Source organism: Callospermophilus lateralis, chromosome 7, assembly GCF_048772815.1.
Source record: "Callospermophilus lateralis isolate mCalLat2 chromosome 7, mCalLat2.hap1, whole genome shotgun sequence".
Lineage (NCBI taxonomy): Eukaryota > Metazoa > Chordata > Mammalia > Rodentia > Sciuridae > Callospermophilus > Callospermophilus lateralis.
Genome location: NC_135311.1, coordinates 53533776 through 53559981, shown reverse-complemented (window position 1 = coordinate 53559981; position 26206 = coordinate 53533776). Strand labels below are relative to the sequence as shown.

Genomic DNA, 26206 nt, shown 5'->3' with positions numbered 1-26206 from the left:
TTTTATGTTTGCCTTCATCTATCAAAATTGCTAGTTATCAGTACCTACTTCCCAGGCCTGTGTGGTTACCTTGTTTTTATCAGGAACAGGAATAGCATGTCAATAAAATTTTTTCATTGGCTTTAAATTTTCTCTGTGGCTGCCAGTAGTTGCCCAGGAGACCCCAGACACAGGACCCTGACCAGTTACTGACGTGTATCCAGCGTGACCAGCTGTCTAAAAATTTAGTCAGAAGTCAGATGCCCCTGAGGGCTTTGTAGGCCACCTTCTCCACCTTTCCCAATTCAGGTGGCTGACTTCTGTTTGCCCTTCACCATCTTTGAGGGAAGCTCAGAGGATCAGCAATCTTTTGATTCAGAGGACCCTTCAAGAGGTGAAGTCCCAGCCTGTGATGATAACACTACTCATGTAGAAACAATTGGGAGAAAAAACATGATGAAGTCTTCTTTATAAGCCATTATCAGCTCTTATCAGTGTCCCTTCTGGGAGAACAGCCCCTGCAAGGGATAGCTGGCTCCCCACTGTAAGAGTCAGTCTCTCAACTGCTTGTCTCTAAACTGGGGCACCTTGCTTACTGGCTTTGACTTGTGTTTCTGACTCCTTTCTTCACCCCTAATGTCACTGTCTTTGTTTAGATCTTTGGACCCTTCCACCTAGCTGGCTGAGGTCATCTCTGGAGCTGTCTCTCCCTATCTCATGTGTCACCCCCACTCCCGCAACTTGGCTGCCAGAGTTTTCTGTTTAACATGCAAATATGATCTGGTTATGAGTGCACAGTCCTTGAGTGGTCACTCACTGCCCACAGAACAAGATCATATTCCTGGAGTGTGTACTTGTGATTCCCAGTAATTTCTACAGCCTGGTCTGTGCTAGCATTAGCTTTATTTCTCACCATATTCAATGTTACAACCAGACTGAATTCCCTGGCCTTTCCAGAACATTCCAGGCCCTTTTATATCTCTGGGTCTTTGGCCACAGTGCTTTTTCACTGGCTTCACATCTATAGTCTCCTGAGTTCTGCTAGGGAACACCTATGAGTCTTTCAAGACTCAGACTGAGGGTACTGCTCTCTTTTCATGCAGTACCCCCATCCTGTATTATAGAATCAACTAATCTCTCCCTTCTTCTCTATCATCTCACACTTTTTTGAGCACTTTATTAGATTTATTTTTTGCATCTCTCCATTTGTATCCTAGACTGAAAGGATCTTGAGGCCAGGGACTATCAATATATATATATATTTATATATATATATATATATATTATACATATATATAATGTATACATACATATAATGTGTATATATAATGTATACATACATATAATGTGTATATATAATGTATACATACATATAATGTGTATATATAATGTATACATACATATAATGTATATATATAATGTATATGTATATAGTGTATATATATAATATATACATATATATATAATATATATATATGTATATACATATAATACATATATAGATATAGATATAGATATATTTTGTCCTAGCACAATGCTTGGTATACATTAGGCATTTAATAAATAATTATTTAATTAAAAGATTTCTGAAGCAACTGAGATCTAATTTAAGACTGTTTTTAGATTTTTATTTATTTATTTATTTATTTTTGGTGCTTGAGATTGAACCCACTGGACTACATCCCCAGTTCATTTGTACACACACACACACACACACACACACACACACTCTTATTTATTTATTTATTTATTTATTTATTTAATTTTGAACCGGGGTCTTGCAAATTTGCCCAGGTTGGCCTTGGACTTTCAATCCTCCTGTCTTAGTGTCCCGAATTGCTGGGATTACAGAAGTGTCCCAAGACACCTGACCATTCTTAGATTTCAAGGGCCACATAACTTCAGTGAAAAGGATAGATTGTTACATATTACAGTAATGTAGAAATTTCTCAAAGTTAAGATGGGGACCTAAATTAGAGAGATAGATGTCATTTTTTATTAGTTCTTTTTAGTTATACATGACAGTAGAATCCGCTTTGACATAATTATACAAGCATGGAATATATCTTGTTCTAGTTCAGACACCAGTTCATCTCCTCCCCCATCCCCATCCCAACCAACTGTTCCCTTCCTTCTCTTGATCTTTCACCATTCACCCATAGTAATTTTTTAAATTAATTTCTTTGGATGTACACAATGATGAGATTCACTGTGGTATATTCATATATGTACATAGGAAAGTTGTCTCAAATTCATTACACTGTCGATCTATCTATATCTATATCTATATATATCACATTTTCCTCATCTATTCATCTGTTGAAGAGCACCTAGGTTGACTCCATAGTTTAACTGTTGTGAATTGAGCTGCTGTAAACATTGATGTGGCTGTGTCACTGTAGTATGCTGATTTAAAATCCTTTGGCTGTATACTGAGGAATGGGATAACTGGGTCAAATGGTCATTCCAATCTGAGTCTTTAAAGGAATCTCCATACTGCTTTCTAGAGTGGTTGTACCAATTTGCAGTCCCCCCAACAATGTATGAGTGTATCCTTTTCCCCACATTCTCACCAATATTTACTGTTACTTGTATTCTTGATAATTGCTATTCTGGCTGGAATGAGATGAAATCTCAGTGTAGTTTTAATTTTCATTTCTCTAATTGCTAGAGATACTGAAAATTTTTTTCATATATTTGCTCACTGTTCATTTTTTTCTGTTGAGAAGTGTCTGTTCAGTTCCTTTGCTCATTTACTGATTGGGTTATTTGTCTTTTGGTGTTAAGTTTCTTGAGGAGCTGGTGGCAAAGATTCTCCCATTCTATAAGCTCTCTCTTCAAGTTCTTGGTTGTTTCCTTTGTGTGAATAAGTCTTTTTAGTTTGATGCCATCCCATTTATTGGCCCTGCCTCCCCCCAACAAATGGTGCTGGGAAAACTGGAAATCCATATGCAGCAAATGAAATTAAACCCCTATCTCTCACTATGCACAAAATTTAATTTTCAATTTCCCTTTTTACTGTTCTGTAGTTTTCATTATAGAGGTCCTTCACCTATTTTGTTAGATTAATTGCCAAGTATTTTTTTTGAGGCTATTGAGAATGAGATAGTTTTCCTAATGTCTTTTTTAGTAGATTCATCTTTGAAATATAGGTATATGATTGATTTATAGAGGTTAATTTTGTATCCAACTACTTTCCTGAATTTATTTATGAGTTTTAGAAGTGTTTGGTGGAGTTTTTTGGGTCTTCTAAATATCAGATCATATTGTCAACAAACAGAGATAGTTTAAGCTCTTCTTTTCCTATTTGTATCCCTTTAATTTCCTTCTCTTCACTAATTTGTTTGGCTAGGATTTCAGGGACTATGTTGAATAGGAGTGGTGAAAGTGAGCATTCTTGTCATGTTCCTGTTTGTTTGTATGTATGTATGTATGTATGTATGTATGTATTTATTTTGAGGGGTACCAGGGATTGAACTCATGGGCATTTGACCACTGAGCCACATCCCAAGCCCTGTTTTATTTGTATTTTATTGAGAGATAGGGTTTCACTGAGTGGCTTATTATCTCGCCATTGCTGAGGCCAACTTTGAACTCAGAATCCTCATGCCTCAGTTTCCTGAGTTACTGGGATTACAAGCATGCACCACTGCACCTGCCTTATACCTATTTTTAGAAGGGATGTTTTCAGTTTTTCTCCATTCAGAATGATATTGGGCTGGGTTTTTGTATATAGCCTTTACATTGTTGAAGTATGATCCTTCTATCCCTAGTTTTTCTAGTGTTTTAAACATGAATGGGTGTTATATTTTGTCAAATACTTTTTTGTGTCTATTGAGATAATCATACGATTCTTGTCTTTAAGTCTATTTATTTGATGAATTATATTTACTGATTTCTGTATGTTGAACCAACATTGCATCCCTGGGATGAAACCTACTTGATAGAGGTGTGCTATCTTTTTAATATGTTTTTGTATGCAATTTGCCAGTATTAAGAACTTTTGCATCTATGTTCATCAAGGATATTGGTCTGAAGTCTTCTTTTCCTTGCTGTGTCTTTGTTGGTCTTGGTATCAGGGTGATACAGGGTTTACAGAATGAGTTTATAAGAGTTCCCTCCTTTTCCATTACATGAAATAATTTGAGGAGGATTGGTATTCTTCTTTAAAAGTCTGGTAGAACTTGGCTACAAATCTGTCCAGTTCTAAGTTTTTCTTTGTTGGTTGGCTTTTGATGGTTTCTTCAATTGCATTACTTGTAATTGTTCTGTTTAAATTTTCTATAGATAGATGGGATTTTGAGTAGCAGAAAGAAAGCAATATTCATGACCAAGAATAATATTGTGGAGCTGAGATTGAGGTGTGTTTTAAGGGTATCTTGAATGAATTGGCCTTTTGAGTTTATTGTGGGATACTTATCTTGGAGATTTAATTTTACTATTTAAAATGTTTTTGTTACTATTTATGACCCACATTATAATTTCCACCCTCCTTAGTATTGTGTAGTCATTAAGAGGCAATCAGGGCTGAATCTATTAATTGCTTCATGAACTTGGGAAAGTTGCTTGACTTTTCTGACACAATTTGGAAGTAACTTAGAGATATAATATCTACCTCAAAGCATGCATTATGCAATTTAAACAGAATCATACTGTTTGCCATTGTTCTCTTTACTGTGTACAGGTATGGTATAAGCCTCTTTATAAGTGTTAACTCATTTAAACTTTATATCTGTACCATTTTGATAATGTATCATTTTGCTCTTCATTTTACAGTGTTAAAAAATTAGACCCTCAGTAGAAATATGGAAGACACAATCCCAGATTCTTTGGGGACTTGGGCAAAAACAAGTCCCTCTGTGTAGAGTGGTTGATAGCAGTGTTTGGTTGTACCAGTGCATCTTTGGGTTTCAGGGAGAGTTGGGTCTCCTAAATTCTGGGCTGGTCTGTGAAACTGCTAGCTCAGAAACTGAAAACATAACCCCTGAGAGCCCTTGTAATAATGAATACTTCTTTTGGGGAACTCGAATGGGACTAGCACTGGGATCATAAGAATGAGGATTCCATGATTGGAGCTCTGAGCTCAGTGGGTTCTGTGTGACCACAGCCTAAGCTGTGAGGCAGGCCTTGCTGTGGAATGTTCTCAAGGGCTGGGGGTGTTCTTCTGATCATTGTCTCAGAAATGTTCCATATAGAAATTCCCGGAAATCAAGGGCCCTAAAGATTTTCTCTTCTTTACTAAACTCAAGGTCATATAATATAAAAATTGAAACTCTTAGCTTTAGGATTCAGCAGACATTTGAATCATGAAACTTAGATTTTGTAGTCAAATGATCCTTGAAAAAATATTTAAGCTCTCTGAGCCTCAGTTTTATAATCTGCAAATGAGAATAATAATACTTATTTCATAGTCATTGTGAAGTAAAAGGAGAAAATACATGTAAAGCAAATGTACCTGTGCTCCAGAGATCCTAAGCACTTAGAAATGGCTACCCTGATAATTTTATTTTTGCTTCCATGTTTGTACAGTACCAAAGCTTTGGCCAGGGTTCATGTATAGTGTCTGTGAACTTGTTAGGTCATTTCTCAGTTTCTAAAGCCTAAGACAAAAAGGCAATCTCTTAGGAATAGAAAGAAATTGAATCAAGTTAACTAATATGTATATTATAGGAAATAAACCAAAGTGTTTTTTTCCCAATTTCTTATACCACTCAATACAATATTTCACCCTTGATCACCCAAATGTGGAGTGGGGGGTGTTCATATACACACCAAATGTATTGGTCTGTTTTGTGTTAGTTGTAACAAAATATCTGAGGTTAGGTGCTTTATACAGAAAAAAGACTTAGCTCACAGTTCTGGAGATGCAAGAACACTGTGCTAGCATTTACTCACATCTGATGAGGGTCCATGCTACCTGGTATCACAGTGGTGGGAGTGTACATTAAAAGAGATCACATGGGGAGATCCTCTTGAAAAGCTAATTGCTCCTCATTAGGCCTCCTCTCTTAAAAGGTTTCATGACCTCAACACCATCATAGGGGACCAGGCCTCCAGCAAATGAACCTCTGAGGAACAAAACACATTCAAAACATTAGCACCAAGCAGTTCCAGTGGACAATATCAAGGTGTCCTCTAACTCAATTTAGTTCTGACACTGTCTACTTGGAATTTGACTAAGATTCTGTAGGTTTTGGACTTAGTTTCATTAGACTAACCTCATTTCAGACACCATTTAAAAGCAGTAGGTTGTAACCTATGCCTTCAAATGAATGACTGACAAAACTTGATGTTTCTGTGACTTCCTCCTCAGGGTCATGTGATTTGCTAGAATGTCCCACAAAACTCAGGGAAACGCTGTTTACATTTTCTGATTTATTATAAGGGGTATTTTGAAGGCCACAGATGAACATCCAGGTGAAAGAGATGCAGAGTATATGGGAAGAGACATGGACCTTCCATGGCCTTTCCAGGTGCAAGAGCTTCCAGGAACCTCCATGTATTCAGCAATCCAGAATCTTTCCAAACTAGTCCTTCTGGGGTTTTATGAAGGCTTCCACATGTAGGTATGATTGATTAAATCATTGGACATTGGCGATCAATTCAAGATTCAGCCCCTCTCCCCTTCCTGGAGGTTGGTGCATGTGGGGGACAGGGTAGGATGAGCCCCATAATCTTATGGTTAGTTCTCCTGGCAACCAGCCTCCAGTCTGAGGCTAGCCAGGAGCCCGTTCAGGGTCTTCTTATCAAAACAAAGGTGGTCCTCACACCCAGGTAATTCTAACGTGTCAAGAATTAGGTTCAAAGGCAAACATTACAGCAGTAGATTTCTCCCAGCATCCCTACCTACAAAGGATTTAGGAACTCTGTGTCAGGAACCAGGACTAAGACCAGTATGTTTTTATTATTTCACAACTGTCTTTGTGAACCATCTGTCTGTAAAGTCCCCAGGTCCAAAGGAGAATCCAAGTGTAGATTGACAAGATCAAAAGGGGTCCAAGTGGAGGGTGGTGGCAAATAATGGAGGACTTCCCTGAGGTCGGAGCTGGGACTGCAGCATTTTTAGGGGTTGTTCATTGTTTGTGTGGGGAGAGATGAGGCCCCTTAGGAGCAGGAACACAGCACCAGCTAGGGACAAAGCCCAGAGGCTAAGGCATGTGATGCTTGTGACTGGGACCAGCAAGGCCCCTGGGGAGCTCTTAGAAGAGAGAATAGGGTCCTGATGCTCTGGTTCATCACTGAACCTCACCTAATGTTGGGACTTGGCAGGCTCTGTGGCTCCAGCAAGTCTTTTTATGTTCAGAAAGCAAGGTCAGGATTTAATTATGTTTTTTTTTTTAACATACATTGGCTAATACATAGTAGCCACTTAATAACTATTTTTGTAAGTTAATTCACTACAAAGAATGTCTTTAGAATATTTTTGGAAGTTTTATATATATAATCTGACACATATGCCTCTCTCAAGCCTATGAGACAGTTCTGACTTTTGTTTTAGGAATAGCCACTTGAATTTTACTGCTCTGTATGCTTTTTGTCTCACTTGGGAGTTTAAATTATTTCAAAATGGATAGAGACTGTAGAAGAGAGAATCCCAAAGCACAGGACAATTTGAAGTTCATTGACAAGAATAGTGAGAAAAGTGCACTTTGCAGAATATTTTACTCTGAGTTTCTCTAATGTAATTAGTTTTGAGCAGGGGGAAAACCAATGTTCAGTAGAAAGTGAGGACACAGGATCCATCTAATACTTCATGGTGGAGAAGGAGTCTGGTTTGAGCCATCTGCATATTCTGAAATCCTTATGCACAACTGACTGCAGCAAGCAAGCTGTCTCAGATACCTCTTTTCTATTCATTATTTTGGACACCCAAATAATGATCTAGCCAGAATATTTTAAGCTGGGTCCAAATGCCAAAGTTCCTTACATGATACTAGTTAATAACATTAGAAATTGCCTCCATCTGCCAAGAATGAAGACAATCATGATCCCATATCAGGTTTGGATTCATTTTTCAGAAATATTTGGGAAATGCTATCGCCCAGTTTGGGAGATATAATGCAACAGGTAGAGTGAACAGTAGCTTTCAGTCATTTCAAGGCTAACAGAAGCAGAAGTTTAGCCTGCGAATTCTGCTTTCGGGTGTGTGGTTTGAAATTCAGGCTTCACTCACCAATAGCATTTAGAAACTTTGGGTTTTCCCTTCCACTGAGATAGCCTTGACAGGAGGTTGAGTTTTCCTTAGGGAGAGAGAGAAGCTCATCTGCGTCTGTTTCTACCCATCTGCTTTTAGATGGAGTGCACAGCTTGCATCATATTCTCTCTTCTTAAAGGTCAGATGTGCTTCCCAGCTGCCTCAGTAGCTCCCCATTTTCCTTTCCTATGTAGCCTTCATACCCCTCATGTCTACTGGTTCTATGCATGGGAGGCCTTGCATTCTCAGAGCTTTTATCATTTCTCAACTCAAATGCTGAAAGCTTCTCAGGTCTCCGAAGAGATCCCTGGCCATTGATTCTCATCTGTCAGCCCTTAGCCTCATCCTGCCCCAAGAACTTCTCTAATATAGATGTTCTACAATAGCAGCCCCTATCTTGGAAACCACCATCATACCTTAGTTATTTCTGCTGAATGGCCTTCCCCAGCCACATCACCCATCCAGATTTATTTGGTTTCTGTTTACTGCCTATTTTTTCATGCTCTGATTCCTTTTCCTGTACCTAAATGTTGTTTTGAATCGTGAACTGACACTTGGTTCTCTTGCCCACCCTAGAACTCTGGATATTAACTTACAAACTGTTCCCCTGAAGAGATCTGTGCTCTACCCATCTTATACCTTTGAGCCCTGATCCCTTCTCTAGTGCTGTGATATAAGTGCCTTCTGTGTCATCTGTGCCCTGGGTACTCCTAGGACAGGACAGCTACCTGTTCTCTCCTACCTGGCCTCCTGTGATCTCCAGTTCTTGTGTTTTGATTTCTGCTGACCAAAACAGTTCAGTGACAGCTTCCACTTGTGCTCTTGATCTTGCTCATGTTCTCACCTTCTTCATAAATCATTGATGTGAGTCTTGTCTATTCTTTATGATGAATTCATAGGCAATAAGTATCTTCATAACCTATAAGTCCTGCTGGGTCTAAAATGTTATCAAACCACTTAAAATATTTTTAAAAATTTTTATCTTAATTTTTTTACTGGCTATTTGGTCACAGTAATGTCTACATTTAATATACTTTTTCCTTTAACAAGTAATTTAGCATTAAATTATTGCTTTTTTAGAGTGATTGGGGGTTTTGATAGACAGTGGTAGCTTCAGTGCCAAATTCAGAGAAGTCCTGCTCAATTTACAATGAATTTCTACACAGAGTTGACTAGAAGAATTTGTATGTAAAGGATGAAATGTTGTTTGAAACCCCCTATTTCATACATGATTATTACAGAATTTGAAGGGGAACGCTTATGAATCTTGTTGCTTTTCAGTCTTCCTTATTATTATTGCCTTGTTACAATATCATCTTTGTTTTCAGAGTCTTCTAAAACACATTAATTCAATGGCAAACTTCATATTATCAGTCATAATTTAAAATGTTCTACCATGACTTAAGTTTACTGTGCCAGATCAGCATTCATAATTTATGTTATCTGCAGCATTTGAATTATGGTATTGATGTGTTAGATCAGAGAATATTCAAAATTTTCAGGACCTGTTTCTTAACGTGGAAGGATTGACGTGGCAGGAGTTGTCCTGCTGTTTAAACCTGAACATTGAAGCAGCTCCTATATCTGTCTTACTCCATGAAAAGAGAATATTTAACAATGTATTTTAGTGGAAGAATTGAAGTAAAGCAAAGTAATACATATTAACTGAAGATCCATGATTGATGGGACCAGATAAGTATACTTTTGAATTCCCACTGTTAGAAAATGGCTGGTGCATAATAGGTACTCAGTTAATCTGTTGAATGAATGCCTAAAGAAACCATATTAGAAGCAAACAGGAGTTTTAATATGCTTAATCAGTGTTTATTACAAGAATAGCTTGGTTCTCTTTGGTGATATGGGGATATTTACATTGATTTACCTCAATGAGATATCTTTAAGTTTTAAACTAAATGTTTCTCACTTTTCATGGCAAAAAGAATAATAGGAGTAGCATCTAGCATTTCTGTAGGGCTTTCCATTATTTTGTTGATAAAATCTATTTATTATTTATATTTTTATTTATCTTCAGAACAAACTTGAGTGACAGGATAGCTACCAACAAGTGGAAATTCTCTTCTTTCTCCCACTCTTGGATCTTGGTCTTTTACAGCAAGAATGACTGGAGATACATGATTTATCACTTTGGTGAAGAAACTAAAAATAGAATGCGTTAGACATCACAAGCCACACATCAAGTTAGTAACAAATACAGACCCAAACTACCCATAGTCTGACATTTTTTTTCTACATTAAATTTATTATAGGTTTAACTGACTTTACGTCTCATTCAATAATTTCCTTGCAATGTCACTGAAATGCAGTGATGGATGTGTATTTAAAATTACTATAAAGCCAGTGTTGAGTGAAATAAAGAAGTGCAATATATAATAGATAAGAAAATACTGTTTTTCAGAGCCAAGCATTATCTTATTTTTATTGGTATTTTGAAGTCTTTATTCATTTCCCTAGATAAAAGACTACGTGATTTGGAATATAAGGAATAAATTTGATTGTGATTTATAAATCTTTTTTTTTCATACCTTTTATGAATCCTCAGAAACAACTGAAGATATCACTTCTGAAGGTTTTTCTTTCTTTTTTTAATTTGGTTTTTGAGGGACTTGTTTTTTTTTTCATTTTTTTACCCTTTCAAATAACTAGGAGCATAATTAATATGTTCTGATATCATGGGAACAAATTATTGAAAAATGAGTTATGATTTAGGACAGTTTATTGAAAGATTATATTTTATCTATTACCTACTTTGGTAGATTTGATTTCACAGTGTGGGATATTTTAAAAATAAATATTTGGGTTTTATTCTGGAAATTTTCAGTTAACGAAAGAGCAAGTAGGAGCAATATTTAGTGATACCCTTAAAGTTGTATTTCATAGGAAAGTCAAAACCATATTTATCTGACCTGTTCTTAGCCCTGGTGGAGAAATGTGTCATATAAGCTAACATCTATTAAAATAATGTAGCTTTTTATTTGTTTCAGAAATTTCTTCTAGATTCTAAGGTCTAGTGCCTCTAGAGCTAGTTTTTGAAGATTTGGCACAAATTTTTGCCTTATTACATAAAAATTTATTTACATAAATTTTTGCCTTATTTTCATATGTTTGGGATGTTAATTCTTGAATTTGAAAGCTATTTGACTACCCAAACTTAGTGTTTGACTTCAGGGGAGATAATTAGGTTTCAGAGATGATTTTTAAGTGGAATAGGTCCTGGAAGTGTCCCTATTGAATTGTTTCTGCTGAACAATACTGTTATATTGTATTCTTGGCTTGTATCAAAACAGGCTAGAAGGCACACAGTTGTGTATAGGGATGTTGTTGAAAACATTGGTTGTAAATCACACACAGTGTCCTCAGATGAAAACTCATCAAAGTAATTTTTCTTGCCAGAAAAATGGTTATAATTTTCTTAGGATTGATCCTGTTGTCCTCTTTGCTTTGGTTACCAGGAAGTTTAGCACAAAATTTGTGGCTAATGTTCAACAATTAACCTTTTACCTTTGGGGTATGTTTTATAAACCAACTTTATTCTAATCTGGTGCATTTAATCTCCTTTGGCAATCCATTAAACATCATCAATATTTGACGCCTGTGTGCTAGACATGCTGCACGATGCTACAGGGGCCATGCTAAGCACACCCTGACATAGTACTTGGCCTCAGAGTTCTTGTCTTTTGGGGGAAAAGAAACATTAAGCAATTTATCATACAAATAAATATAAAAAGGAAATTGTGACGAGTACAATGAAGAGTATTACATGGTGATCTGAGTCTCCTAATCAGCATTTGTCCTAATTCTGTTTTCCCGTGCTATAACCTTTTTAGTAACAGATGGATACCAATATCACATGTGCATTCATATGTACATATATGTTGTTTTTAGTATAATTTTTTTAAAAAATATTTTTTTAGTCATAGACAGACACAATACCTTTATTTTATTTGTTTGTTTTTATGTGGTGCTGAGGATCAAACCTAGTGCCTCTCACATGCAAGGAAAATGCTCTACCAACTGAGCCACAAAGCCAACCTTTGGTACTTTTACACTTGCATTTATTCTTGTGAAAACTCTTGTCCAATATGATTAAATAACCAATTATTTTTCTTCTGTATGAATGTGTCACAATTTATTTGCCCAGTACTCTCATCGTTGGGCATTTAGTTTATTTATAATTATTCACTTATTATAAAGAACCAAATAAGCTTTACTTTCACTTCTTTGAAAACCAAGGTTTCCTACGGGGCTAACTATAGTTAAGAAAAAAATGCAGCCCACACCCCACACTCAAGAAATTTGGACAGAGTCCTAATTTAATTAGTTGGGGGTAGCAGGAACAGCAACAGTAAATGTAGCATAGATTAACTAGCTTTTCTTGGACCCACAATTTCCTGCATTGGACAGCTTCTTGCCTATTCTGAAAAATTCAATTCATGCTTTAGCAGAGTGGTTATATATGTGGGCTAGTCTCTCTCTTTGAAGCAGTTACCAGCCTGTGTACTTCCATTTAAGGAAGTATTTACAAATCTGGCTGTTAGTTCTTAACCAAACTCATCAGTAAAGACCACATCCCTTACAGGAGTGCAGAAAAGAGTGCAAAATAACCAATGCCCAAGAATGGCCCTGTGTGTCATGTCTGTGGAAGCCTTCCATGTTCCTGAGTATCACACATTTACTGATGAGGCTGAATCTTTTATCAAAGGCCTGTTCCCTGGTTGTTTTTCTTTATGGATTTCTTGTTCACTTCCTTTGCCAACTTTTCCATGGGTCGAATTTATCACTGTGTTCCTGTTGTTTGGTGGTATTTTCACATATGTTGCAAACATTTAATTCAGGTTGTCTTTACTTTCCAATAGAGTTGTGATATTTTTAATGTAATGATTAAGAGCCTGGGCTTTGAGACAGGTGTTTGTCCCAAATTTTTTTCAGTGACTATGGACTTTTGTCAATTTGCTTGTAACTTCTTTAAAGCTTTATATGTATTGTTGCGTTTGTTTCTGTTTCTCATTTTCTATACTCTAAAAAATATGTAGAAATAAAATGAGTAATATATGTTCACTGTAGAAACTTAACACAGGTAACTCTGAAATAGAAACATTAGAATCCTTCATAATGCTATCACCCATTATTCATATTTTCACGTATATATATTATGTTAACAAGCAGTTATTTGTCATATTAATAGGGATTATTATGTAGATTCATAACAATTCTTAACAATTCTTTTTATATATTGTAAATATCTCTTGATTAATGTATATATCTACCATATTATTCCTAAATTCCATTGTGCAGATGTATCATAATTCATTTCCTTTCTTTAAATTAAAATTTCTCATTTTTATTTATTTATTTATTTTAATATTTATTTTATAGTTGAGCACAATATCTTTATTATTTATTTTTATGTGGTGCTGAGGATCGAACCCAGGGCCTTGCATGTGCTACGCAAGTATTCTACCTCTGAGCCACAACCCTAGCCCCAAATTTCTGATTTTTAATTGTTAAAAATTTTATTATAATGAACACTTCACAATAACTTCTGTTAAGCAGAATTTTTGTCAAAGAATGAGTACATCTTAAGGGCTTGGATATTTTTATATATTCACCCATACTATGTACTTCTTTCTTTTTTTAGATTTTGATGTGTAAAATTATATCTTGTTATTTAAATTTGCATTTCTTTTGATTTCTAGTAACTCTATGTACATGTCCTATATTTATTGAACATTTTTATTTCTTTATATATTGAACCACTCATTTCTTCATTTTTCAATTGGGATATTCATTTTTTTCCCTATGGATTTTCATGTACTCTTACATATTGTAAGGGCATTAATCCTTTATCATACATATTATAGATATGATTTCTACTTTATCTTTTAATTTATTATTATTATTTTTGACTTGAGGAAAATTTTGTTCTTTTCAGTGAAAGCACATTCAGCCACCTTTAAATTTTTTCTTTTACCTTTAAAGATGATGTTAATAGTCATCAATATTTTCTTCAAATATTTCTAATTTTTTTGTTTTTGCTTTAAACAAATTTCAGTCTTCTATTTAAATTTTACTTTTCTATATAGAATATACGTCCTATGAGATCAGTGATTTTGTCTCTTAATCTTATTGGCTACATTCATGGTGCCACATGATAGGTATCTATTGCATCTTTATCAAATAAGTATTGTAAATTTTATCTAAACTTTATATTGCTATAAAGCATGATAGACATATGGCTTCCTTAACATTTTTAGAAGTCTGTTTTTATGGCATATTTATAGTTGAAATCTATATTTTTTTTCTCTGTTTGGGGGGATTCTTCCTTTCCCTTCCTATTTATTTCTTCCTCATCTTTAAATCCCAGTTCTAGCATTGTTTCCATAGGAAAGCCTTCTGTGATAATCCATGGACAAGGTCACATTCTACATTTCAACTTTTTCTAATACCATCTTTCATTGTGGTACTCAGCATGTCCTGTTTTAGAATTGTTTGTGGAATTAAATGTTTGAAATGTCTCCCCCAACCCCAACTAGATAGGCAAGGGTATTACTTAGGTTTGCTCATTATAGTATTCCACCACCTGAAACATATTAGGCATTTAACAAGTTATTTTTAAACGAGTTAATTTTTTGAATAGATGAATAGTGAAAAGTAAATTGACATAAAAATTATAAGCCAATTTGTTGCATAAATTTGATCCCCCTCAAGACTTTTTAATTTTGTATTAGTGATCTTTCCCAGTTTTATTGTTCTGATTTTTAATTGTTTTGTACAGATTTAATAACTGTACCTTTAAAAACATTTTAGTATTATTTCTGAGGTAATGGTGGCTTTCCATATATTCCCCATAATAATTCACTCTGGTTTAAAAAACTTCCCAACTATTCACACATTTATTTATCCATTTGGATTTCATAATCATATTTCAAGTTGAAAACAAAATCTCATTGTGTGTGTGTGTGGGGGGGTGGTTGTTATAGGGGGAAAGAATTATTTTAAATATATAAATTAATTTAGAGAAAGTATATTTATAATAATATATTTAGTCTTCTTATTTAGGAATCTGTCATGCAGGTTTTATTTTCTTGAACACTTTTCATTTCCTTTTGTCAATTTAAAAATTTAATTCATATAGAATCCAAATTTTTCATTCTAGGATTTTTCTTGGATATTTTTTTGTGCAGAAAGTAGCAGGCTTAAATTTGCTATTTAGAAGGATCTGCTTGTGGGGATGGCTAGTTCTTGGCTGACATCTGGAAACTTGGCTTTAAAATATTCCCAGTGGTACTAGAATTAGTATGCAGTGGAAACTGAATTTTATTGTGCCAGCCTGCCTAGACTGTCTTTTTTAAACAATGTGATTTATGGTAAGCATCCACTTTTCTTCTTGGATTTTTTAATGATTATGGCTGATCATTAGCAGTTATGTCTATATGACTAGGCCCCACAAAATCCTTAAACTTTGATTCTCAGGAGATTTTGCTGGGTAGAGACAGTACACATGTCATTGCATTTTGCTAATGAATATTAGACATTTATACATGAATTTCTCCAAATGCCATTTGATGAGTCTTTTTTTCCTTTTGGTTTTATTAGAGTACAATTTCTTTCTTTGGCTTTTCTCAATAATACAATAATGTTATATTCAAATGAAAATTATGTGGAGTTTTTAAAAATAATATTTATCCTTCATATTTATTTTTCTTGTCATATTGCATTGATTGAATATTTCAGAATTGGATTGAATGATATAACTTGACTTCAGGAACTTTGTTTTAGTGTTTTACATTAAACATGTTCTCTACTGAGTTTGCTTTATATTAAGAAACTACCCTTCAACATCTGGCAAAGTGATCCAATTCTTTGTTGGTTCTTTATTAGTGGAAGATATATGTGTGTGTGTGTGTGTGTGTGTGTGTGTGTGTGTATGTTTAAAACTGTTATTTAAAAGAGCAATTTATATAAGTAAGTATCCTAAAGATAATAAAGGATACATACTATTTTAAATGATTTTAAAACCTTGCTTTGGAAAAGAATATTAATTTAAATAATTATTGGTTATAGTAATTTATTGCCACCTAAGTGACAGAGGTTAATAGGTTAATAGAAGAATGCAAGAAATGCATCCATCTTGTTATATTGAAAGTAAAATAATTTAATAGAATAATAAATAGAAAATTATTCATGATTCTCTTGATAGCCAGTGTGTATTTTCTGAAATTCAGCAAAAATTACACATACACATACAGATATTCATGTGTATCTATACATTTTTATATATTGGTGTGTTTTTGATATTAAAAAATCTTGCAGCATTCAGTGTGTGTGTGTGTGTGTGTGTGTGTGTGTGTGTGTGTGGTGTGTTTATCACTGACATCTGCTTCCAGCTCTCACCTTTACTTTCAATGCAATATGAAATAACTACTTTATTTTTTATCCTTTTTTTTTTTTTTTTTGATAACAGGGATTGAACTTAGTGGTGCTTAACCACTGGGCAACATCTCCAGCCCTTTTTATTTTGAAACAGGGTCTTGCTAAATTTCTGAGGCTGGATTTTAACTTATGATCCTCCTACCTCAACCTCTCACGTCCTGGAATTGCAGGCATATGCCACCACACCCATTACTACTTCATATTTTTGACATAATTGTCAAAATATTCATACGGGTAATATTTAAATGTTAACAACACTGACATGACATAAGATAACAGGATGTCTTATATTAATGGTTATTTCCTCTGGTCAGGATTGTTTTAGATGATTTCATTTCAATAGTATTTGTTTCTTTTATTCTAAACCTATATGATAGTATATTCAGATACTAAAATAAAGAAAAAATGTTAATTTTAAACATCAAGTGAAACATCAGTAATTTTATGTTTTATTTATTTATTTTTTAAAGTTTTCTCACTTGTGAGCGATGAAACTTTTTTGGCCTAGTAAAAAAATCTTTATCTCAGCTATATGTTATAGTGCATATCTAGAATTCCAGCTACTTGGGAGGCTGAGGCAGGAGGATCTCAAGTGTGACACCAGCCTGGGCAACTTAGCAAGACCCTGTTTCTAATTAAAATTTAAAAAGGGCTGGTGATTTAGCTCAGTGGTAGAACACCCTATGTTCAATTCCCAGTGTTAAAATTAAAAAACAATTATCTCTCTTTTGCTTATTACATTTTTCTATTTGATGTTGTGGCAAAGAGAAACATTTGAACACAAAAGAAGAAAATGCTACAGTGTGAGCACATTTTCCACCCATTTTGTTCCATTGTCTCAGGTGTGAAAAACCTATAAAAATTAAAATATGATATAATCATATGACATATAATTATATACTACTAATAAGAATATAGTTATAGTCATGGTATAATGTTAATATCATACACACACACACACACACACACACACACACATATGTATAAGCTCTAGATTCTGATTTCCAACCTATGTGAATGCACTTGTGTCAATTTTGTTGAACTATTCATGGTCTTGAAAACCTGAGCCTTCATTGGTATTTTCCTGGTAGAATGTTTGATGACTATAAAGAGGCTGGGTTAACAGGGAGAAGACAGTCACCCAGCCCCCAAGCACTTGATGGCAAGTGGGGCAGTAGGAATACAAATGAGTCCTTTGAGGGCTGCACAAAGTCAGTGAAAGCATAACAGTCTATGTAACTTGGCATCACTTTCAAGGAAAGAATTGTAAAGGTTGAAATGTCTGAATTTGAGCACTGTTTCTACTCCTTCTCTAGTTATTGACTCCACGGTTATAATGTTATTATCTAGTATGTAAGTAGTAGTCAGGGTTCTCTATAGTGAAATGGAGTGCGAGCGCGCGCGCGCGCGCGCGTGTGTGTGTGTGTGTGTGTGTGTGTGTCTACGAGTACACAAGTGTATCCTGGGTTTTGAGGAGGTATTTTCAAGGTTGAGTCAACAATTGGTCAGATTTTCAGGGAAGGAGATGGAACATTGAAGAGATAAAAGAGAATGAATATGCAGAGATAATAAAGGTGAGGCGAAAATTTGCCGTGGCTCTGCAGTCTCTATGTAGCAAGATGGAGTGAATGGATCAGAAATTTCAGGAAAGATATGGAAGTTGACTTTTCATGTGGTGCATTAGAGATGCCTGAGTTGTAGTTGGAAATACAGAGCTGGAGAATAGAGAGAATGAAGAAGATGCCTAGGCTAATGGGAGATTTGTGGTCCTCCTTCGAGCCAGTGACGGAGCCAGGTAAGAACGGGAGACCACCTGAGGAGAGCACAGAAAGTTATGAAAAGCCCTAGGAGTATCAACATATATTGCTTTATAAATATTTGATGGCCTGATTACTTTTATGAAAATGAACCCCATGTGAAACAATAGCTATGAGAACATTTTTACTTAGATATCCAAAAGATTCCATCCAACTTCCCCAAAGTAAATTGACATGTATTAAGACAATTGAATCTTTTATGTGTAGCTACATCTTTTATGTGAGCAAGTGGACTGACTTATTTGATCATCAGCTCTCCGGTGTAGACAGCTCATCCACCTAGTTGATCTTGCTGTGCCCACTTTTGCCTCATTAGAAGGAACGCCCTACGTGGTACTTACAGAGTTTTTTTTTTTTTTTTTTCAACTAAATGTGATATCACTTTTTGTATAAAATCTCACCTCTTCCCTTGGCCCCTGCTAAACTTTTACCTCATTTCCTACATCTCCTTTACTCACTGGACTGTAGCTGAAAGGTCCTATTTTCTGCTCCTGCCTTGGGGCCTGTTTATATGGCAATTACTCAGTAAATATTTATGAAAGGAGTGAATGACTCTGCCTAGATTTGTTGTGAGCAGGAAATGTGGAAAAGCATATGAACAGCTTAGTGATGTGCCTGGTGCCTTAGAGATGTACCACAAAGGCCACTGCTGACCATTTTTGCCCTTGTTTTCCCCAATCTATAATCCTGATGTTATTCTGTTCTCTTCTGCTCCAGTCTTCCTCCCCAACTCTTCCAATCTGGCCAATCCACTGTCGTTGGCTTCTCAATCCTCACAGGATATAGTCCATGTGGGTTGACCTCTCTGTTCCCTTTAGGTGGCACCTGCTATGACTGTATCCATTCCCTGGACCTTTTCATACACATCCTCTCCTGAGTACTTCTGTTTCTTTCTTATTGAACACCAGCTCTGGGTCAGGCAGTGTTCTAAGCATTTTACATACATTACCTCACTTTTCGAATTTTGTTTTATTAGTATTCCTGCTCTATACTTACCAACTCGCCTAAGGTCACACCGCTACTGATTTGCAAGTTAGGATTTAAGCCCAGGTGGTCTCATTTCAGATTCCTGCCCTCTACTCTGCTTTTATATTCAGTAGTGCCTCAGTAGCAGTTTCAGGGTCACCAAGTTAACTTTCATTCTTTAATGTTTGATTCAAGAGTTTTAAAATAATATGCAGTTATAGTTTTAAAAAATTATAACAGTTTCTCCTTACCACTCTACCCTCACTTAAAGTTTCATTTCCCTTAAGGCAACTACTGTTAACAATATTTTCAGGTTTTTTTTTATAAGATTAAAAAAAATTCATGGTGTGTTTGTGGTTCTCCTTTTCAGATTTTTATCTTCTGAAAAGTCAGCTTATTCCCAGTTGGTAAAAATTTTCAATACAAATGGTCCAAATACAACTCTGGTACATGTACATAAATATGCACACACACACACACACATACCACACACACACACACACAAAAAAAAAAAAAACTTGGTTTGACCCCAGGATACAGTTGCATTTCTCTGTCCAAGGCCAATTCCTGAAATTAATTAAATTCTTAGATATTTGGGACCTATTACATAAGTTTCTGCCTGACAGAGACCTACTTTTATTTGAAAACTCCAGGCTGATGAATTCTTCAGGTTTCCAGGACTGAAACTGTTACCTGACAATTCATCTATGACTGTATCACCTTGATGCTCAGAGAAAAATGAATAACAACAGCCCTTACTGGCTAAGGAAATGGGTCTTGATGCTCTTTTCAGTGCATGGTTATATGGATTCAAGAATCAAATGTTTTTCCAACAATGCCAGGAGAGCTTAGCTTTTAGATTCTTACATTTTCTCTTCTCCCTTCCTGAGGAAAAGCTCTGTAATTTTTAATCAGCAACACAAAAATGCCTCTGTGGAAGAGGCCATACTTTTCAGCCTGCAGTAAAACATTTTCCTAAAAAGTGAGGTCACCAGAAGCACAGAGCAGAGAAATCCCAGATGGCACTTATATTTGATTTCATTTTTAGCACGCTCATATTCAGCAGATGGATGGGAAGGCTGACCTCTCTGACACTTCTGCATCACTGCCTGCTACTCCAATTGCCTTTGCGAATGTTTTTTCATAAGGCTTCTCCTGGTACCTCTGAGATTGATGCCTGGTCGCCTGCCTGCGTTATGCTTCATTACGCTGAGGCTCTGTATGCTGAGAGTTGCCGTATTCAATAAAAGGGGAAATCCTAGCTCATCAGTATCTCAAACTTTTCCTACAATCTCTCAGATTGTGTATAACATCTTGGAGTGTATCATTTTAGCTTTCTAGGTGTACTTTGATTTGTATCCATATTTAAACTCTCCTAATTCTTCTGCTTTCTTCTATGCATGGCTACAATCAAAAGCGTTAAAAAAAATTCTAAAAATGGTTAAATTTAAGTGCTTCCAACACATCTACTACACCCCCAAACCTGATTATTTTTATGTGGATATTTCTGATTTCTCTCACTCTCTAAGAGTGGCCAAGAGCACAGACCTGGGTTTGAGTTTTTCATTTGCGTTTTCCTCATTTTAGAGCAAGCTTTGCTTTAAAGCAGACCCAATTTCCTTGTTTGTAAGCTAGTGCCCAGGCAGTGAGGACTGATGTGAAAATTAAACAAGGTAATGAAGGTCAAGTGGTTGTCTCAGTATCTGGCACAATCTACAATGAATGTGAATTTAAGATATGTGTAATAACTTTTTGTTGTTTTAGGTGCATTTACTGCAAATAAAATGCAAAACAAATGATGAAATAATTTAGCTTTTCTTGGATTGCAAAGAAAGTGAATTATTAGGGAAGAAGTTTTAATTATCAGATTAATGCCTTTTTAAAAATCTTTCCATAAAATGATTTTTTTTTTATAAATCATTAGATAACCCATATCTATGTAGAGATCAACTCTGTAAATTCATGGTGCTCGGCTTCTCCTTCCCACTGTCACCAACTAGTTTATATTTCAGTGGTGTTGCTGGAGAAAAGAAACTATCACATAGCATGAATATCTAGCAGATTTTGCTTTTTTTCTCAGCAGGTTGACCTAGGGGACCATGCTTCAGAGTCCTTTGGAAACACTCAGTTCTAAGGATAGATTATGTCCTTCTGTATTACAGGTGCTCATAGCACTGTATATTGGTACATGTTTTAATGTGTAGATGGCTTAAAAACCATTGCATATTTAATAGTCTTTTTGTTTGAATCAGATCTCTACCTAATGCAGTTTTGATGGATTTAGCTTTTAGGTGCCTAGACTGCTGTTCTGTTGTGAAGCTTTCTTTAGGATGTGACCTTTTCCTTTTTACAGATCTAACATAAGGCCAGACTATGCAGACTCCAATTTCCATGATTTCAAGATGCACACCTTCACTCGGGTGACTTCCTGCAAAGTCTGCCAGATGCTCCTCAGGTAAGCCTGCTCAGGCCTGTTCTTGAGTTGAAATGAACAAGTGAAATTGCTTAGTGCTTCAAGCCAAAACATTCTGAAGTAGGGATATTGTCTTCACAGTTTGGATCCAACAGATCTTTCCTAGGCCTTAGACTTGGAAATACCCCTCAGGACTCCACAGGGAAGGTCCTTTCTCTCTACTGAGGAAGCTTTGAGTAGCACTGTGATCCCCGCCCCCACCCCCGTCATTTTGCACTAATGAGTTCATATAAGCAGAGTTTATCACCTTTTAATGCATCACTCTGTAATTTTACCTTTCAGGGGAACATTTTATCAAGGCTATTTATGTTGTAAGTGTGGAGCAAGAGCCCACAAAGAGTGTTTGGGAAGAGTAGACAATTGTGGCAGAGGTAATTCTGGTGGTAAGTTATGTTTACTGTTGGGATTCTGTTTTTAATGAGGACATAAAACTTGCTCAACATAATTAAGACCTATTTACTCTTAATATGTTTATTATAAAATATCTCCTTTGGAAACTATTATGCATAAGCACAGTTAGAAGATTGTTTAAGATTTGTGTGACTTTTCTACATGACTTTGGTTTAAACAGCTTAAAATCCATTTGATTTATATGTACCTTGGAAGCAGAGGTCTTTAAGAGGAACTTAGATGGCTTCATAACACCCATTTGATAAGCATCAACCCCTAAGGATGTCACTAAAAACTGTACAAATATAGAGAGCACACACATGAAAGAACAGTAACAAAAACAAAAAAAATAAAGAAAATGTTAATTTATCTTTAGTTCCTAAATTTCTTCTTTCTCCTCCTGGCTGTTTAGCTTAGACTTGCCAATGGTGTCAGAGGTAAACATCAATGAATTAATGAATTGAATACATTGTCATTTTCCAGCATTTAACAAAGAGCATATATGCTTTGGATTTTATGTAAATATTTTCCCCTTGGTTTTTAAAAATAGCACTCCATGGCTATTACCCGAGCTGGTTGGCAATTATGCATTCAATAGCCTTTCACTTCTCTTTGCTTCTCTGCTTCTCTTGGGCTCTCTCCCTTCTCTTTCTTTTCTGGCCTCTTTCTTCTTTCTCTTTCTTCTTCTTTCTCTTTGTCCTTTTCCCCTGAGTTTCTCTGTGTTTTATCAATAAGACCTTTCAAAATCAGTAAAACTTTTTGAACACAAGAAAGGATCTTTAACAGCTTGAGTTCAAAAGGTAGCCATGTCAACCTTTGATTTTCCCAAAGGAAAAGGTGGACATTGAATTATTTTGGATAATGTGAAGAAGAGTGAAACAGGGAATAGCTTATTTCAGAGCTGAGTTCAGAAAATTGGCGATTGTAGAAAAGGTGAATCCTATTAGAGGACCAAGATCATAGCACATTTTGCTCACTTAGCTCCTTCAGTCGACATTTTTAGAGGGCCCCATGTGCCTTTCTCTGTGCTAGGCCCACACAGCTGCACAAGACCAGAGGTCCTGGCATTGCAAGAGCTCCTCCATGGGGTCTGCCCTGCCTCATACTGCTGGCCTTTCTTCATGAGCTCCCTCAGTCTTCAGAGCAGCCTCTCCCATGGCTGATGGGGTCTGCATGCTCTCGCAACTGGCACAGGGCTGTGAAGTGAAAGAGACAGGGTCATCCCTCACATCTTCCTGAAGGTTAAAAACAGTTTACAAAAGCTAATAGAAATATTATATACCATTATTGTTATCCTTTAATTGTCTGCCTGATACAATTGATCACTTAATTTTTTGTCATTCCATTTTTATGTTCCATCGTTTTTATCTCTTCTCAGATAATTTGATATCCTGGAAGGCTAATGTGTTTTTATAAATCCCATGGCCCTGCCTTGGAGAATTGGAGTCTTTAAAGAATATGAAGTGACCCTGTAGTTGACATGGTCGTTCTGTTCTAAAGGGAGTAGTGAAGGACAGTAGTTAAGTCAAACAGAGAGGGTTGGAATCCTACCTCAGTTATCTGCTAGCTACCTGAGCTTGGAGAAATTTACCTGAACATTATGAGCTTTTGCTCGTATTCAAAATGTAAGTTGGGAAGAAGGTTGCAAGGATCCATTAGATGGTATTGATGATTACTACAGTATTTGGGTATAATAAGAACTATTTAAATATTGAGTTGTTACAGTAAGAAGTCAATTTGTAAAAGATATGGACTTATTCTGAGTTTTTATTGGTTTTATAGCCTGCAAGTATTGTGGGTAAAACAAATTAATGAGCACCAAACTTTGAAATGATACATAAGTATAACATTGAAAGGTCTTAAAATTTATCTTGTATTAAACAAGTTGATAGAATCCAGTTGGGAATTCATGATCTAAAAAGATCAGGGCCATGTGTATCCCCAGTATCTGGTCATTAATTCAACATACTCTGTCTTCTGTGATTAAATGAGTCTTTTTGTATAGGGATGTAGCATAGTAGTCAGAAAACCTGAAACTCTCTAGTCTTGTTTAGGTTTGACCAGATTCTACAGATTATTTCTTGGGTGATTTTGGATTCCAGTTACTTAACCTTTATGAATTTTAGTTTCTACCCTTATAAAATAGTGATAATAATAGCACATAGCTTTTATAATTTTTTTGTTTTTCTCTTTGTTGATGTTGTGATGGCAATGGTGGTGGTTGGTGCTGGTCATTGAACCCAGGACCTCATACATGCTAGGCAAGCACTCTGCCCTGACCTACACTCTCGCCCCAACCCAGTCTTTAAAAAAATTATTTTAAATAAATACTTTTATAGTGTCAGGTACTGTTGTAAGTACATTGCCACTATTAACTCATTTAAAGCTGGCATTCTTAATATTCTTATTTTGTGGATGAAAAACTCAGGTACAGAGAATCAGTAGAATTAAGCATCATATCTAGGCGGACCAGCTTCTGGGTTTGTTCTTGAGCACTGGACATGCTGCCAGGCATGTGAATTAGCTGTTAGGACAACATGTCAATCTCACAGTACCTACTCTGGTATATCATCCTGTGCTCGCTTTTCTCTGTGAAAGGGAGTAATTTTGTAAGTTTCTCAGTTTAGAAACAGTTTTGAACTTGGTTACCTTAATAAACAAATATGTTTTTAAATCTGAATGTCTTCAAGTGCTGCAAGAGAGCCAGGCAACCTGGAGGATCATACCTGCCCTTGGAAGGACTTTAGACAGCTTCTAACCTATTCCCTTATTTTAAGATGAAACTGGGTCATAAGAATTTGAAAATTTAAAAAGAAATTTGAAAATAACTAAGACTATGAGTGCCCTGTGGATTATAATACTTGCTTATACAGATATCATCCATTAAAAGGTAGCACCTTGTCTAAACATTGATATATAATTCATTATAAGGCAGGAAAAAGGTTTTTTGAACCTCTGACTAAATTTGCCATTTGGAATTTTGGAGGTGTTCCCTTGTGCTCTTGATTCTCTCTGCATCCCATGTTGACCTCCATTCTCCTGTGCTGTGTGTGTCTGTGCCTCTCCTCTTTCTACTTTCCATATCCTTTTCTGCTCAAGATTTTGAAGAGACCAGTGACATTGAATCTCATAGTCAGTTAATTAGGGGTCTGAAATGATAAGAACCTGCCTAGGAGGCTTCTCTTTTTACCTTCAGATCAGGATTTCTTTGGTGGTCCTTTCTTAGGGTCCTTGTCATCAGGGTGCATAGGATCTGTGTCACAGCTGCATCCGCAGCTTTCTCTCCCCTGTTTCCAAACTGGTGTCCTCCAAAAATTGGAAGTCATAACATCCTGTCTTCACTTCTCCCTAACTGGCAGGTTGTAACTGTGGGTAGGATATGAACCTGAGCCTGGTGGGTCTGGTGTCAGTGTGATAGGATAGATGCTATATTCAAATGGCAGCAAGCCAGATTTTAGGGACTGTTTCGCAGCCTGCAAGAGTCCCAACATTACCTTAAGTCTTGAACAGTTCTTTGTTTTGGCATCCAGGAAGCATTGCTTGCAGCAGTTCAGCAGGGTAGTTTTCCAAGACTGTCTTAGCATCTGGGAAAATGTGGGTGTGGAGGAGGGCAGGAGGAAGGACAGGATATAACAGAAGCTGGAGACGGAGACGTTGTTTGCTTGAATGGGGCTTTTGTATGGAGAGAGTGTTGCATCCAGGAAAACTTGACTTTGTAGAAATCATCCCAACAGGCAAATTTAAAGCAAGTGTGTAGTATTGATTTAAGGAAAACACAAGTTTTTACACAATCTGTGTTCCCACAGAATATAAATCATAGAAGGTTTGAGAATCACTCCAACTTTACAGGACTTTATAGATCCAATATTTAATATACTCTGTCTTCTCAAGGGATGAAAAGATTCGGATTGACTCAGCATGAGTCAGGAGTCCACT

The 26206-nt window shown here is 36.0% G+C and overlaps 1 protein-coding gene across 2 annotated transcripts in view; it reads left to right on the top strand.

Annotated features, from left to right (window-relative positions):
* Window positions 1-26206, top strand: part of Vav3 (vav guanine nucleotide exchange factor 3) — a 359269-nt gene that overhangs the window by 214028 nt on the left and 119035 nt on the right. For both annotated transcript variants that reach the window (XM_076861720.1, XM_076861719.1), the window contains exons 16-17: window positions 21761-21862; window positions 22163-22263. In XM_076861720.1, coding sequence (XP_076717835.1) covers window positions 21761-21862; window positions 22163-22263 — 203 coding nt within the window. The remainder of the gene's footprint in view (window positions 1-21760; window positions 21863-22162; window positions 22264-26206) is intronic.